We start from the raw sequence: 13994 nt of genomic DNA, 5'->3' as shown, positions 1-13994 counted from the left end.
GAAATTGAAACTAAATTAGATCACATCCAAACCAATAAGAAACTGAATTGAACTTTAAAAAAAAAAAATATATATAGATGCAAGCACATACGAGAGCCATACTAGGAGTTAGCCCATGTGCTTATGCAATGAGACAGAGTGCGCGTTTTGGTAAGCTTAGCAAGGTTCTGTATAGCGTACGCTAACGCTTTCCTGCGCCACTCTCCTGCCACAAAGGGCAGATATGTCATTTCATAGTAACCCCGACCGGCCCTCCCTTTCTTTCCTTCGTCGCCGCTTCTTCCACTCCTCAGGTCCTACCTCTTACATTCGTAAATCGTAATCGAACTCTGGATCTCAATCTGCCGGCGGCACTCCGCTGCAAGGCCCCAATCAATGAGGAATCAACTCCAAATTCTGCCCTAGTTTTCCACTTCTCCGGTAAATCGTAACCTAATTCTGAATCTCGATCTGCCGGGAGGCCCTTCATCTCTTTCATCCAGAATCCAAATTGTCGGGCCTCAGTTGAAAGTCACGACTAGCGACTCCATCGTCTCAAGCTGCACGAAGCAGACAACCACCGTCCTTGTTGCTGCTCGAACCTGCAGGTATGCTCTCTCTCTCTCTCTCTCTCTCTCTCTCTCTCGTTTGCTCTGTCCCATTCTTCTCTCTCTCTCGCATGCTCGTTGTCTCTCTTTTTCCTAGGAACCGTGAGCCTTGATAAGTGTTAAAACTTTGGGTAATCTAGGGTTTCATATAGTTTTGAGGTTTGTTGGCAATGGGACTCGGTAAATATGGTTCTGAGAACAGATATATGAAGAGGGAATGTGCATGGGGTTTCTAAATGCTTTTCAATTCCCTTTCTTTTTCCAGTTTTAAATTGTATTATTATTATTATTATTATTATTTTTTTCTCCTGCAATTGCTCGATGGCAGGAGGTTGGCGTTTTCACTTGACAAGGCTTGATGGGCCTATTTTTTTGTTGATTTGCAAACAGAGATTTTCGTTCTCCCTTGGTGAACTGTGGATTGCTGAGCTTTGTTTAATATTGAGGGGAAATTAGCTCATTGGATTACACTTCATTTTATTCTTCTTGTTTAAGAAATAATTAGAACAATGTAGCTGAAATAATTAGAGCTTTGTTATAGTATGTCTTCTTAACAAGAACGATCTTTGTCTCCTAAATGATCCCCAAACTCATTTGGAATAAGAAACTCCACCGATTTGAATTCTAACGACGTGAGAATTACCTAATTGTTTTTCATTTCTAAACCACCATTTGAAGTGAGATCTCAGCCGGACTGCTTCATGATGTTTTTAATACTCCCTTTCTTTTCATTATCCCCCTCACCTTATTTGCGAATTTGTTGGGGAAAACAAAGAAATTATTCATGTAATTGTAATGGAACAGAGTACTGATTTTAGAAGGATGTATGTCCTACCTGCTTGTGTCTGAAATTTGAATACTGCCCATCCAATTGGACTTGTGATTTTTGACTTAGTAGGATGATGGCCTGTTGGGATAAGGTTATTGATTGTTCTTTTAGGATTATATTTTTATGGCCTGGTTCTTTGATCTTAGGGATGAAAAGATTTGTTCCCAGATACTTTGCATGGATATCCAAATCCTTTACTACCCAAAGTTCTGCTGACTTTTTTGATGAGATGGATGGGGGTCTTTTTGCTAAAACGGATTCTTCTACATTTAGAGAGATTGATGTGTTCGCTAGATAAATATCCAAACAAATGAAATAATTGATTTAATGGTAGACACTTCATCCTTTGATGAACTGGTCACTTTAATTTCTTAAATTGATAGGTTGATGAAAATGTAAGGGCTTAATGAATATCCTTCCATAATTCATTTGGAAGGATTTTTGGATTTGAAGGCTTTTAGTTTGATTGTCAAGAAATAAATAGAATAGGAAAAAAAATTGTAGTTGAGGAGAGAGATGAATCCATCTGACAGACTCAGGGTAACCAAACAATTTTTACAGGCAGAATTTAGATGAATCCAATTGGCAGACTCTGGGTAACCGAACAGTTTTTCAGGCAGAATCTAGATGAATCCAACTGACGAACTCTGGGTAACCAAACAGTTTTTCAGGTAGAATCTAGATGAATCCAACTGACAGACTTTGGGTAACCAAACAGTTAATCATTCAGAATTACGATTCGACAGAAGCTCTTTCTATGACATTATGTCCAGAATCAATACATGCAACCAACAGATTTACGCAACCAAACACTACGTGAAGGTTTCTGGGCTGTAATTCTGGAAGTGATCTGTAGGTGTTTATATGTGGGATTTTAGATGCCCAATTTGTTCTCCTTTTATACTTTGGCATGGTATCTATTAATTTTTGAATGCATGTTCTCAGTAAAAAGTTAGTATTAGTGTGATTCTTATCTGATGCAAAAATGCTGAGCATTTATCTAGAAATTGTTTAGTTTCTTTAGTTTATTATCTTATTAGTTTCATAAGAGTTTACCATTGAAGTACATAAATATATAGAGCTATTCCTTGTCTTTACACTAGATAAATACTTATATAAATTTTATCACTGAAGCAAGGTGAAATTGAGTTTTTCTTTAGTTTTGCAGTATAATCTTATAAATATTAGACTAGCTATTGCCTTTCTATGGGCTATGTAGGGAAGAGCATACCAACTAATTGACATTGCTCAACTCCATTCTTTGTTTTAGCTGTCTGTCTTTTTGTTAGTCAATTATTTTTTAAGAAATTTATCTTTATTGAAGGTCTGCTCTATGGGCTGAACATATGAGCCGAAGCAATTTTGGCTTCACTTTGGTTGAAATTAATTGATAAAAAGAAAAAAATGTCATTCAACTGCGGTCTTTGCTTTAAATAGGAAAACAAGTACTTGTATATTATTTGTTTGTGATGTACATGACATGCTTGTATAGTATTTAGAAGTGATGTACATGACATACTTGTATAGTATTTAGAAGTGATGTACACGATGTGGTTCTTCTCTGTCATTGTGTACATGCTATTATTCTGTTTATTAGTTGATATACATGCCCGATACATAGTTAGTAATTGTCTGAATCTTCGTCCCCAGTTTACAGAGGAACCATATTAAACATCTACTGTATTATTTCTGTACTCATTATTTTGCTCCGGATTTTTAAAGGTATTATTGATGTCTAGTCCATTTGATACCCGTATGTATCTGTACCTGGTTCTTTTTCCGTACCCAAACTTACTATGGTAACTCCTAGGCGGGCGCCTTGTCGCCTAAATGCTTAGGCGGCTCTCCAATGCCTTTTGGTCGCCTAGGCGCCATGATAACTATGTTTATAAGTGTCTGTTTACTTGTGGGCAGTCTAGTTATGGGATTCATTTTTGTACCTTTGTGACATATATTAGGACTAAGGTACTTACAGATCTCTTCATTGCATTGCAGATATTTGGTTGGCTGGTCAAAATATGGCCTTAGTTGATGTCATAAGACTGTGCCTGGATTCCATTCGTCAAGTAAGCAAGTTATTAAATTAAAGAGCTGTGAATATCTAATTTTCTGGATGGGATCTTTTGCTGGTTCTCGATTTTTTTTCTTCACTTATGGGATTAAATTATGTTGTTTTCCTCTTGCTTAAATGGTAAAGTTTAAACATGAAACACAGTAGGACATTTTAAAATCATTTTTTAATGAATGAATGATCTCTTAGGCGGATGCTTTTAGGAAATCCAGGTCCACCAGGAATTGGAGGTGTATTAGGACGAGTGCGGGGATCCACAGTGGGATTATATTCTGGCTCCAGAAGAGAGTGATCCTTCAAGGGATGAAATTTTATCCCTTCTTGGTTTGGAGTACGCCATAAAGAGGGGATTGTTCAATTTAATTTTGGAAGGTGATAAGGTGATTCTTCTCTGCTGATTGCTTTGGTATCCTCCAGAGTGGGCACCCATCACCAGAGAAATCAAACATTTAGCCTGACAGGTGGACATATCATTCCGGTGCAAACCTGAGATGACAAATGACATTGCAGACTTATGGCCAGATAATGGGTGGATAGACCCAGATTATGTCCAGGGCATTCATACCCTTTATGAGAGACTGTAACTGAGTTTGGGAATATGTGTGTTTTGGGATTTTTGCTTCTACTTGATATGATGATTTTTTATATAAAATAAAAAACAATTAATCTCTTATAGGTTTTAGCTAATAATATATTGAGGAACCAAAATGGTATTTCACATCACTATATGATGTCAGACTAATCACCAAGGTAATCAGTCCCAGGAGGATCCATCATAAACTCAATAAGACTTAGAATAGATCAGATTCAACATTAAGAACTGGTCTGAAAATAGACTCAGATTTAAGATGAAACTTGCATAAATTGTATCTCACCAAATAGGACTGTTGGGGCTGAAATTTGGACGGAATGGAGATCGTATATGGGGAAACAAGCCATAAAAAATTGAGCAATTTCTTCTGGTTGGATTGAGAGATCTACTGCTTGCAAAAAAAAATGAAACTTTTTGTGATTCTTCAAGAACTGGAGTTGGAAGCGTTGGATGATCCTCAAATTTGGATCGATTGGTCCTAAGGTCCTCAATAAACCCTCAAAATCCTACAGCAATCAGATATCTGTTCTGGGAGTTAGCACTCGAAATTTCTTCCTAGGGAAACCCTAAAACTGGAATCAATAGACTTTGTGAGTCTTTTGATCAGAAATCTTAGAGGCTATCAATCTCACTTTAAATAGTAGACAATGATTTAAAAAAAAAAATAAAAAAAAAAAAAAAAAAAAAAAAAGAAGAAGAAGAAGAAGAAGAAGAAAGAAAGGAAGAGGGTGAGAATCGATTGTTGAAGAAAAGTGGGTAGCAATGTAGCATAGCTGACAAACTCTCTCAGTTGATGAACAAACCTATTTCATTAATCAATCCATTTCTTTGTGTTACAACAATGCTTCTTTACATAATAAAAGGTTAGGGACTCAATACATGGTAAGAAACTAAAAAGGGAAAAGACAAACTTCCTAACAAATAATGACTTCCTCACTAAAGAAAGAAAGAAAGGACATAACTAGATTTCTCGAAACTCAAAATATAGAAACTAATATTCTTAATTACTAAGAAACATAAAATAACTACTAATCCCGTATAGGACTTAAATCCCCAATATTTGGGGTTATGGAATCGATCCATGACAAAAGTGAACCCAAAAATATAAAGCTCATCGATCATACAACCCATTGGACACTCAAAATAACACATATTAGTCCATTCTTGGTCGTCCAATTTGATGGCTGAAGTAGAGAACCAGAATTGCACCAAAATAGAAATCAGTCAAGAACCGGACTACACCTGACCAGGCTGTCTCTTGCAGCAGTTGAATCCCACAACTGTTCTGGACTGGTTTTGGCCTTGCTTTTGCGATCTACATAACTATCAGTTATAACAAGGGTCTACTGTAGTCTTGAATGCTTTCACCTTTAATTGTTTTTTTTTTTTGGGTGGGGGGGGGGGGCTCTGTGGGCTCCAACTGTGTCAGGTAAGTAATGCTTTATTGATAGAAGGACATAATAGATATAATACAACCCCTCAAGAGGGAAAAATCTCAAAGAGTTACACCCTGAAACAATTGTAAATAGTAAATGCAATGGTCAACTGGAAAAAAAAAGTATTCTTAGAAGGGAATAGCATTCCTAAAATGTAGCCTTGAGTAAACCAACAATTGATTTGGAAAAATATGAGTTACCTCATATGGATTATACAATCAAATGGTACAAACAATTCTACTTGGAGCGGTTATACAAATTCCAAATAAATGAGCTCGGCTACATGGATCCAATAAAAGACACAATAAGAATACTAGAGTAGTAATAGTGAAAGAAAATGATTCAATACAAGAAATCAGTAAAATTCCACCTAAATGGTGTCGGCACCATGGATCCTTGCCCTCCAATCAGATGTATTCGAGGTCATACTTGAGACAAAACCTAAAGTATGTATGACAAAACCTAAAGTATGTATGTCTTTCTTCACTATTCTCCTATGGTCATTTTAGGCCTGCCCCTAGCTCTTTTACTTCTTTCACTGAATCAAATCACTCCTCCTTACTAGTGCATCCCCAGGTCTACTGGAATTGGTTATAATGAACATAATGGCTAATGTAAAGGTTGGTCGACGAAGAACCAACTTTACAGGAGGATCACTATACTGTCGGGGCAAGCTTATCAAAATCCCAAAACCTTGGCCTGATTCGATGGCTGAATACTGAAAACTGAAAGTTCTTGATTCAGGTCACAAAATGTAAACTTTCAGTTACTTGGAATAGGCCTCTGTTGGCCAAGCAGCCAAGGTCGAGTGGCCTTCCTTGAGTCCCAATTAGAACCCCAATAGATGACCTGCAATGGCCTGAAGATGAGAGAAATAACTGACCAGAAGAGGACCTTCCAAAGCTGCAGCACGTCTTGGACTTGTCTTCTCAGATCTCCGCAGTGGCACAGTTGTTGGGGTTCATAATCAGGCTTCAAACTGAACTTGAACAGTGCTGGAATCACTCAGGATTGCGGAGAAGATAAAATAGAAACTGAGAAATAAACATAAATATAGATGTTATAAAACCAAGATCTGTAACCAGTAACTTGAGAGAGTAAGAGAAGAGAGAAATAGATTAAGAGAGAAGAAGAGAAGAGAGACTGCAAGAGGGGAGCAGCCGATTATATTTTTCAGTCCCCCCTACCATCAATATTTATTAACACCCAAAGTAGTACGATCAAACTAGGAAACTAAGTCCTTGTGCCACAAACAATATAAAATAGGAAGTCTATCCTAATTAGCAAGTAGAGATCTATCATAACTAGGGAAAGAAATAAACTAAAGCAAGGAAGTAAAACTCATCCACGATAGGGACATTCCCCATATCGTGTTACATATCTTAACAATAGAGAAGGGAAAAGGGATAGGGAAGGGGGATAGGTTGGGTTGAGCCTCTCAGGCTCTCACTCTTCCCTTGGGCATCTCCCCCACGAGGTCTCTCACCTCACATGGGACTCTCTCCTTTACTGCCTCTCCCAGTCATTGAAATAAGTAATAACCAAGTGACCAACTTTTTTTTTTCTTCATCAAATCGTGGGCTGTAGATCAGCCTTTTTTATTTATAAAATAAGCCAATTACAATCAAAACTCTCCATGTGTGAGTGGAGGTCTAAAAGTAGAAACAAACTAATGGAAAGTAATCCTAGATTGCCTTCTAAAACTGATTACATCATATGTAACTGAATAAATTGTAAAATAGAAACAAAGACCAGTAGAAATCTATCTTAGAAAAATAGAAACTAATCTATAGCAGCCAGTCCTCCACGCAAGGCAAGTAATCTTTAACCAATCTCCAAGTAGCTGGCCAAGGGGCGCACACGATCTGGAATAAATCTCCCTAGAGATTAGCCTATGCAAGCTGTCCATAGGCAAGCAATTTCTTCCCCAAAAAAGGTTTCACCAGTTGGACAAAATCTGATCTCTTAATCTCTTATGATATGCTTCTTAAAATTAGTAATCTGACCCAAGAACCTGATCACACCTGACTAGGTTGTCTCTCACAGGAGCTGAATCCCACAGCTGGTCTGGACTGGTTTTGGTCTTGTTCCTATGATCTACATCAATGGCTCTTTTGCTGGACTTCTCATCCATCCTAATTGGCTGAATCATTCCCCATTATATTATAAGAGAAGCCCTACCTATTTCCTTCAATGTCTCCATCCCAATCTTCATCCCTATCAACTCCACCCTGTTCAGTCACCTTCAGTCAAGAAAAAATGTCAATTACTTCTCATCAACTTGGTTTTTAGGTTCAAGGGGAGTATGATATGATTAAAGTGATTTTTCATACTAGCAGAAGTCTCATGGGTTATTGATGTAGGGGATTCATAGGGGACTAGGTTTCTTACAAGATTAACTAACTAGGTAGGGTTACCTCAAGGGACTTGGGTAGACAAGACAAAATAAACTCAGCAAACAAGATTTCACATGCAAAATAGAATAAGACTAATAAACAAAGTAGCAAAGGGCAATAATAATCTAGGAAGAAAAACACATAAACTCACTCAAGCTTCAAGGGGAAACATGGGGTAGGGAACATGGCAGCAACCAAAATTAGGCTACAACGCTAGTTTATTAAGCATCAAAAGTAGATAGAAACCCCATGCTATGTGCTCTAAAATCAGTTGTACTAGTGATAAGAAGACCAGCAATACTTAAGGCAAACAGTGTGGTACATAAAAGGTTAAACAATGGCAAAAGGGGGGTGGGTTTTAATGGAAGTAACAGGGTAAATAATGAGGGGATAATGGAGGGTATGGGAGGGTTTACTCTATACTTATTTGCTGCCCAGGCCTGAGAATAAAGGGAGAGAACACAGAATCGAAAAAGATGTCCAACAGCAGTCCGATTGTTGAAAAGAGATCAGCAGCAGTCCAGTCCTTGTCGTAAAGGATAACAGCAACCCAGTATTGAAGAGAAGATCAGCAGTAGTTCAGCATCAAGGGCAGCAGTTCAGCATCAAAGGCAGCAGCAACAGTTCAACATCAAAAGGTAGTAGCAACAGCAGATGTTGGCCGGCAGCAGTAGACAGTAGGCAGCAACATAACAGTATACAGTGGCAGTTCGAGTCAACAATCCAGCAATAGTTCCAGTGAGAAAGGTATAAAAGTAAGAGAGGGAGGGAGGTAAGAGAAGAGAGAACCAAGGGAGAATAAAGAGAGAAACGGCGAGAAAGAGGGGGTGAGAAAGACGAGATTGAAAGAGAGAGAATTGTGAGAGGGGTGGGGGGTTTGCTCCTTGGCTGCTTTTTTCCAATTATCATTCATTAATTAGAACCGTGGCCAATGGCCTTACATAAATAAGAGACTAATTACTAAAAAGAAAAGATTATTCTAGGAATGCTATTTCATAAACAAAGAAACTTTCTAAAAAGAAATCAATAGGATAATTACTTAGTTTCCTAATTAACTTAAAGACTTAAATAAACAAAATCCTAGGAAATAAAACTACTAAACTATTAGATTTGGTGGGGGCCACACAATCTTGGCAAAATTTGGAAGGAGATAAGGTTGGATCAAGCCTTCCTTTCTTCTTCTTCTTTCTTCTTCTTCCTTCTTCTAATCCTCCAACCACAAAGAAGGTTGGGTCTTCTTCTTCCTTCGGTTGTACGTCTTGATGTCCCCATCATTTATTTATTTGATTGGATTTTATTTTTCAATTATCATAGATTGTAAGGCCTATTCGATATCTCAAGATTTTATTTCGAGAAGTTCATAATTGGAGTTGTGTAAGTTGGAACATAAAGACTTCTGCAAGTAAAACATCGAGGAGAAATTTAAAAGGCTTTTACTACCAAAATTTAGTTACATTCACGAAGTTAATTATAAACATGTTCTGGTCTTCCATTTGTACATAAGGCTTAAATAGCACCAGAACTCATATTTGTATGGAGATAAAGTATAAGATTTCCATTAGTGTCATTTTTTGTGGCAGTTTCAATTTGGGTATGTGTCTTGAAGTAAATTAATACATGTATCTTATAACCCATGCAGTTTGAACCATTGAATTGACCTATTGAACTTAAGAACCTCGATAGTGGATACATCCTGGTCATTCAGTTGATGTTTTTCTTGTTAATTTTATTTCATAGACAACTGAGCATGATAGCGAAATGAACCGAAAGGTTCATGGCTGGTTTGGAAGAGGTTGTTGAAGTTTTGAGAAGACATTCTCCTTTCATCAAGTGGTTTATTAGATGGTTGAAAACAGAGGATCTTGATTCTCAAGTACTATTTGAAATTCAGAAGAACTCTGTGGAGGGGCCACTCGACAGATGGAAATCTTGGGCCTGCGTATGGAAGTTAGAAGTGAAGGCAGATGAGTTTCAAGTGAATGGTTACTCTGAGATAGAGCGAGAATTATTGGATTTGATTAATTCCAATTATAAGAATTAGGAATGACTAGAAAATTACAAAATTGAAACCATTCAGATTGAAAAATAAAGATCCATTAGCCAAGTTCGACAAGCTTTACTACGAGTAGAAACTAGAAATGCAGTGTGATTTGAAATATTGGTCTTCTTTGCAACCTTCCTAATGCGGGGTCGGTGGGCCCCATGAGAACCAACCCGATTGGATGTGGGCCCAATTAAATACTTAATCAATTTAGGTCTAAGATCAAGTGGCACTATTGTAATTACCCAGAAATCTCTAGTGTTTCAATGGGTCGATTAGGGGAGAGGAACCAAGTGGGAAATTAAATTATTGTCAAGGCTGGATTTGGAACCAAAGAAGTTAAAGGACAAAATGGAAAAACGGCTTAAAGGGGTTTCACAGGGGTATAATGGGAAAGGCAGAATGAAGAACTTGAAATAAACCCATCGATTAGGTTGTCTTCAACCTTGGGGAGAGGTTACAGGCGATAGAACCAGCAAGAGAGAAAAGAGTTTGAACAACCAAAAATCCCTCATGCAAGATCGACTTGAGCCTTGATTTTGGAGGCAGATTCACAGCCCATTCCTTCACGCAGCCCAAGTAATAATAATCCATTGAAACAGTGCTTGAATCATGAAAACAAATTACCTGAAACTGCTGTTGGTGATAGGACAGAACCATACCTGTTTTCAGGTTAGGAATCTCAGTTCAGGGAGCTAATGGGTTCCAGATTTGGCAACCTGGGTTGCCCTTGGGTATCGGCTTAGTTCCTAGAAACTGAGATGGAAGGGTGAAGAATCAATAAGGGAGAGGTTCAGTACCTGGACTGCTAAGAACGCAGTAACTGAGAACCAGAACAGAAGAGAGAACCAAGAGGAAGAAAGACAGGAGAAGAGGAGAGAGAGGGAGATCGCAGGGAAGAAGAAGAGGAAGGGGGGTGCCTCGCTGGACAAGGAAGAAATAAGAGAAGAAGGGGGGGGGAGAAGGGGGAGTTCCAGAGAAGATAAATAAGAAGAAATAAGGAGGGAAAGAAGAAAGACAGCAGAAGAGGGAAGGGGATTCTCGCAGAGGAGGAGGAGAGAAAGAGAAGAAGGGGCAGGGGGGGAGAGAGGCGGCCACGTAGGCACTACTCAAATCAATTTTTCTTCATTAATCCACCATTCTTCCCATGAGTTACATGTCCAATATATAATAAAATAAAATTAAAAACCTTCTAATTAAAAATAAAAAACTAAGATAGAAATAAAATCTCCTACACCTAAGCTAACAAAATAAAGAAACAACTAAGGACTCAAATAGGGAACAAATATTCTCAAATAAAAATAAAATCCTAAATATTCTATTAAACTTAGAATCCAAATTAGTAACTTGGAACCCAAATTGGATCTAGGTCTTGATCCGGGTTCTGGAGCATGCTTGGATTGATCCATCGGTGTGCTGTTGCATCACTTCCCTTTTGGATTCTTAGTTCAACTTATGATTACTTGGATACAGTCGCAAGCATTCCTGAAGTTCCCAAATAAGTTCCGTCTAAGTTTTTCTCTTGATCTTGGTTAGATGTCAGATCACATTGAAGATGCTATTCTTTACCTAGATGCTGGTTGTACTGAGGCCTTCCAATGTCTTGGAGCATTTCCTCTGTTTCTGGAACTTGGAGCGCGTGCTGTATGCAGCTTAGAGAACATGTCTGCCTTTGACACTGTAAGTAAAAGTTTTATTACATTAATTTCTTTATGATTTGAAGTTTGATTGTATTAACTTATTGATAAGCCAGGTGCCGCATTTTTTTTTATCTATGATGCCCCTCTTGTGTATGAAGTTCCTTCTGTTATATTGAATTTGTTCCTTTTAATTTTGTTATATTTTTCTGAAAGAGTGATTTGAAGAAAGATTGACAACATAAACAAATGGGAAAGAAAAACGACTCAACATCTCATAGACGAACACTGTACCAAAGAAATCCTTGGCTGAACCACACTTTGTCTAGCAAGATCATCTTCTGTGTTGTTCTCTATTAATGGCACTCATTGGAGTGATATCTTCACTTCGAAGGCCAAATATCTTATGCATCTAACTATGTGAGAAATCTCAAAGAACATTCGTCTCTTAATGAATCTATGAAATTACAATTTTGAGTCTCCCTCTATTATAATATTATCATATTTCTACTTATGGTGAACTCCAAACCAATTCATAAAGAGATTTCCTCTGTTGTAGAAGCATCTCCTTCCCCTATCAGATTAGAGTAAACTCATAATGCTGTGCACTCATAATGTTGTGCTCAGCATCTCACTTATCCATGTTTCTCCAATTTTTTCACCCTTATGTATCCTATCTGCTAGATAAAATGATTAACTTTTTTTGCCTATGAATATCCCAGTCAATAAATCAACACCCTTCCTCCTCAAATCACACATTTCTGGCTGGTGCTGTATTTTAGAGGGAGTAGTCAGTTGATTTACTATTCTTGAAAGGGTGTTCGGTGTGGGTTCTAGAATTCTCAACTTCAAATTGCTCCTAGAAAACTGATAAACCATAGTGGAGAAGGTGGGGTGTTGATGTAGATAGGTCACTTGTGCTTATTTTATTACAAATAAGCCTTGGGTTGTGTTATGTATGTGTTGGGCCTTTGATCCCATGAGTTTTCTTTGAAATAGGCCATTTTAATGGGCCTAAAATATGGGTAGAAAGTAGGAAAACGGGATTTATATTCAGTGTTTTTATTTAAGTTGTTTTAATTCAATAAAGGCCCATTGGGCCCATTGAGTGTAATGTCCTATAGGGGCTATTAGTTAGTCAGTCCTACTCCATGTTGGAGTGTGAAGTCTAGTCCTAGTTCTATTTGAAGTCCTAGTTGTAGTAGGAGTGTGTAGTCCTATTTGGAAATTAGCTCCTAGTCAAGGTATGATTGTAATTCTGCCCTCTTTAAATAGAGGAGCCTATGCACTGATATTTATTAGATTTGAATGAAAGAAAGTTTGCAACTAAATGCTTAGAGCAGCTGAGATAGCTGTGGGTGAGAAGCCCAGGGTGAGATAGCCACTTCCTTTATTCTATTTCACCCTTCTCAACCCTTCAGCTGTTTTATTCTTATTTTTCTATTTTATTTGTTGTAACATTCATGAGGTATAATTCAGATTCTGATAAAAGTCTGCAGAAATCAGAACCGATCAACAATCCTAGTGGGAATAGGAGAGAGATCGATCTCCTCTCTTTCTCACTTCTGTACTCTGTTCAGCCAGGTCTTCAATTGGGGTATTCCTGGCCTCATAAGGGTCCCACGATCCTTACCTAGTCACTGTTGGAAGCATTCAGCTACTGTTCTTGAAGGTTCTTCTCAGTTTTCTCTCTCTTAGGTCAGAAAATCAAGAAAGCTTGTAACTTCACAACCAGCCGTCAGAATCCTCTCAACTTTGGGGGTTTTTGTATCCTCCCTAGGGACTATCTACACCCAAGAGTGCAGCTCAATCGGACTCCTACAGACTTGGCGGCACCTCTCTCTCTCTCTCCAGCTCTATAGCAGGTCTTTCTCTCTCCTATCGGGTTGGGTTTTGGGTTGGTTTTGCTCCTGCATTGGTAATGTATCCTTGGGGGTTTATTTGATGGTCTTGTTTCTTTGTTTCTTGCTCCTATTTGTATTGTTTAGGGTTATAAACTGCTGGGGTAGTTTCTTGTAATCTACTCCTGCGTTAGGTGCATATCATATGGAAAGTAGAACGAATGCAAGGACAGGTATTTGTCTTAGTCGGTCATTTTATAGTACCTACGCAATGGAGGATGAGGACCCATATCAATCCTCAGCCCTAAGGGATAAATGGCAAATGAAGGGAAGGCATTCTCAAAACTATAGTTTTAAAAACCAGGCTGGAGGTCAAACTGAAAAAGACGTGCTTGGTTGATAGGCAATGAAGGATGAGGACGAAACAATCCTCACCCTGAGGGATACTAGGAAAAGGGATTGAAGGCATTATATAAATCATAGTTTTTAAAATCAGGCTGTAGGTTGAATTGAAAAAGATGCTCGTTCGATTTTTTACGGGTTTTGAGAACCAAAAAAAAAAAA

General features: G+C 38.0%; 1 protein-coding gene across 3 annotated transcripts in view; it reads left to right on the top strand.

Annotated features, from left to right (window-relative positions):
- The first annotated feature begins 279 nt into the window (after window positions 1–279).
- The window catches only part of LOC122074053 (sec1 family domain-containing protein MIP3), a 21427-nt gene continuing 7712 nt past the window's right edge, over window positions 280–13994 (top strand). Inside the window, exons 1-3 of one of the 3 annotated variants that reach the window (XM_042638854.1) lie at window positions 280–587; window positions 3412–3482; window positions 11489–11632. In XM_042638854.1, the coding sequence (XP_042494788.1) occupies window positions 3435–3482; window positions 11489–11632 (192 nt within the window). In that variant the 5' untranslated portion in view covers window positions 280–587; window positions 3412–3434. Of the gene's footprint in view, window positions 588–3411; window positions 3483–11488; window positions 11633–13994 lie in introns of those variants that run through there. The other 2 variants (XM_042638853.1, XM_042638855.1) reach the window with 2 other exon arrangements.

The sequence above is a fragment of the Macadamia integrifolia genome, chromosome 3, assembly GCF_013358625.1.
Source record: "Macadamia integrifolia cultivar HAES 741 chromosome 3, SCU_Mint_v3, whole genome shotgun sequence".
Classification (NCBI taxonomy): domain Eukaryota; kingdom Viridiplantae; phylum Streptophyta; class Magnoliopsida; order Proteales; family Proteaceae; genus Macadamia; species Macadamia integrifolia.
This window is presented reverse-complemented; position numbering and strand designations above follow the sequence as displayed.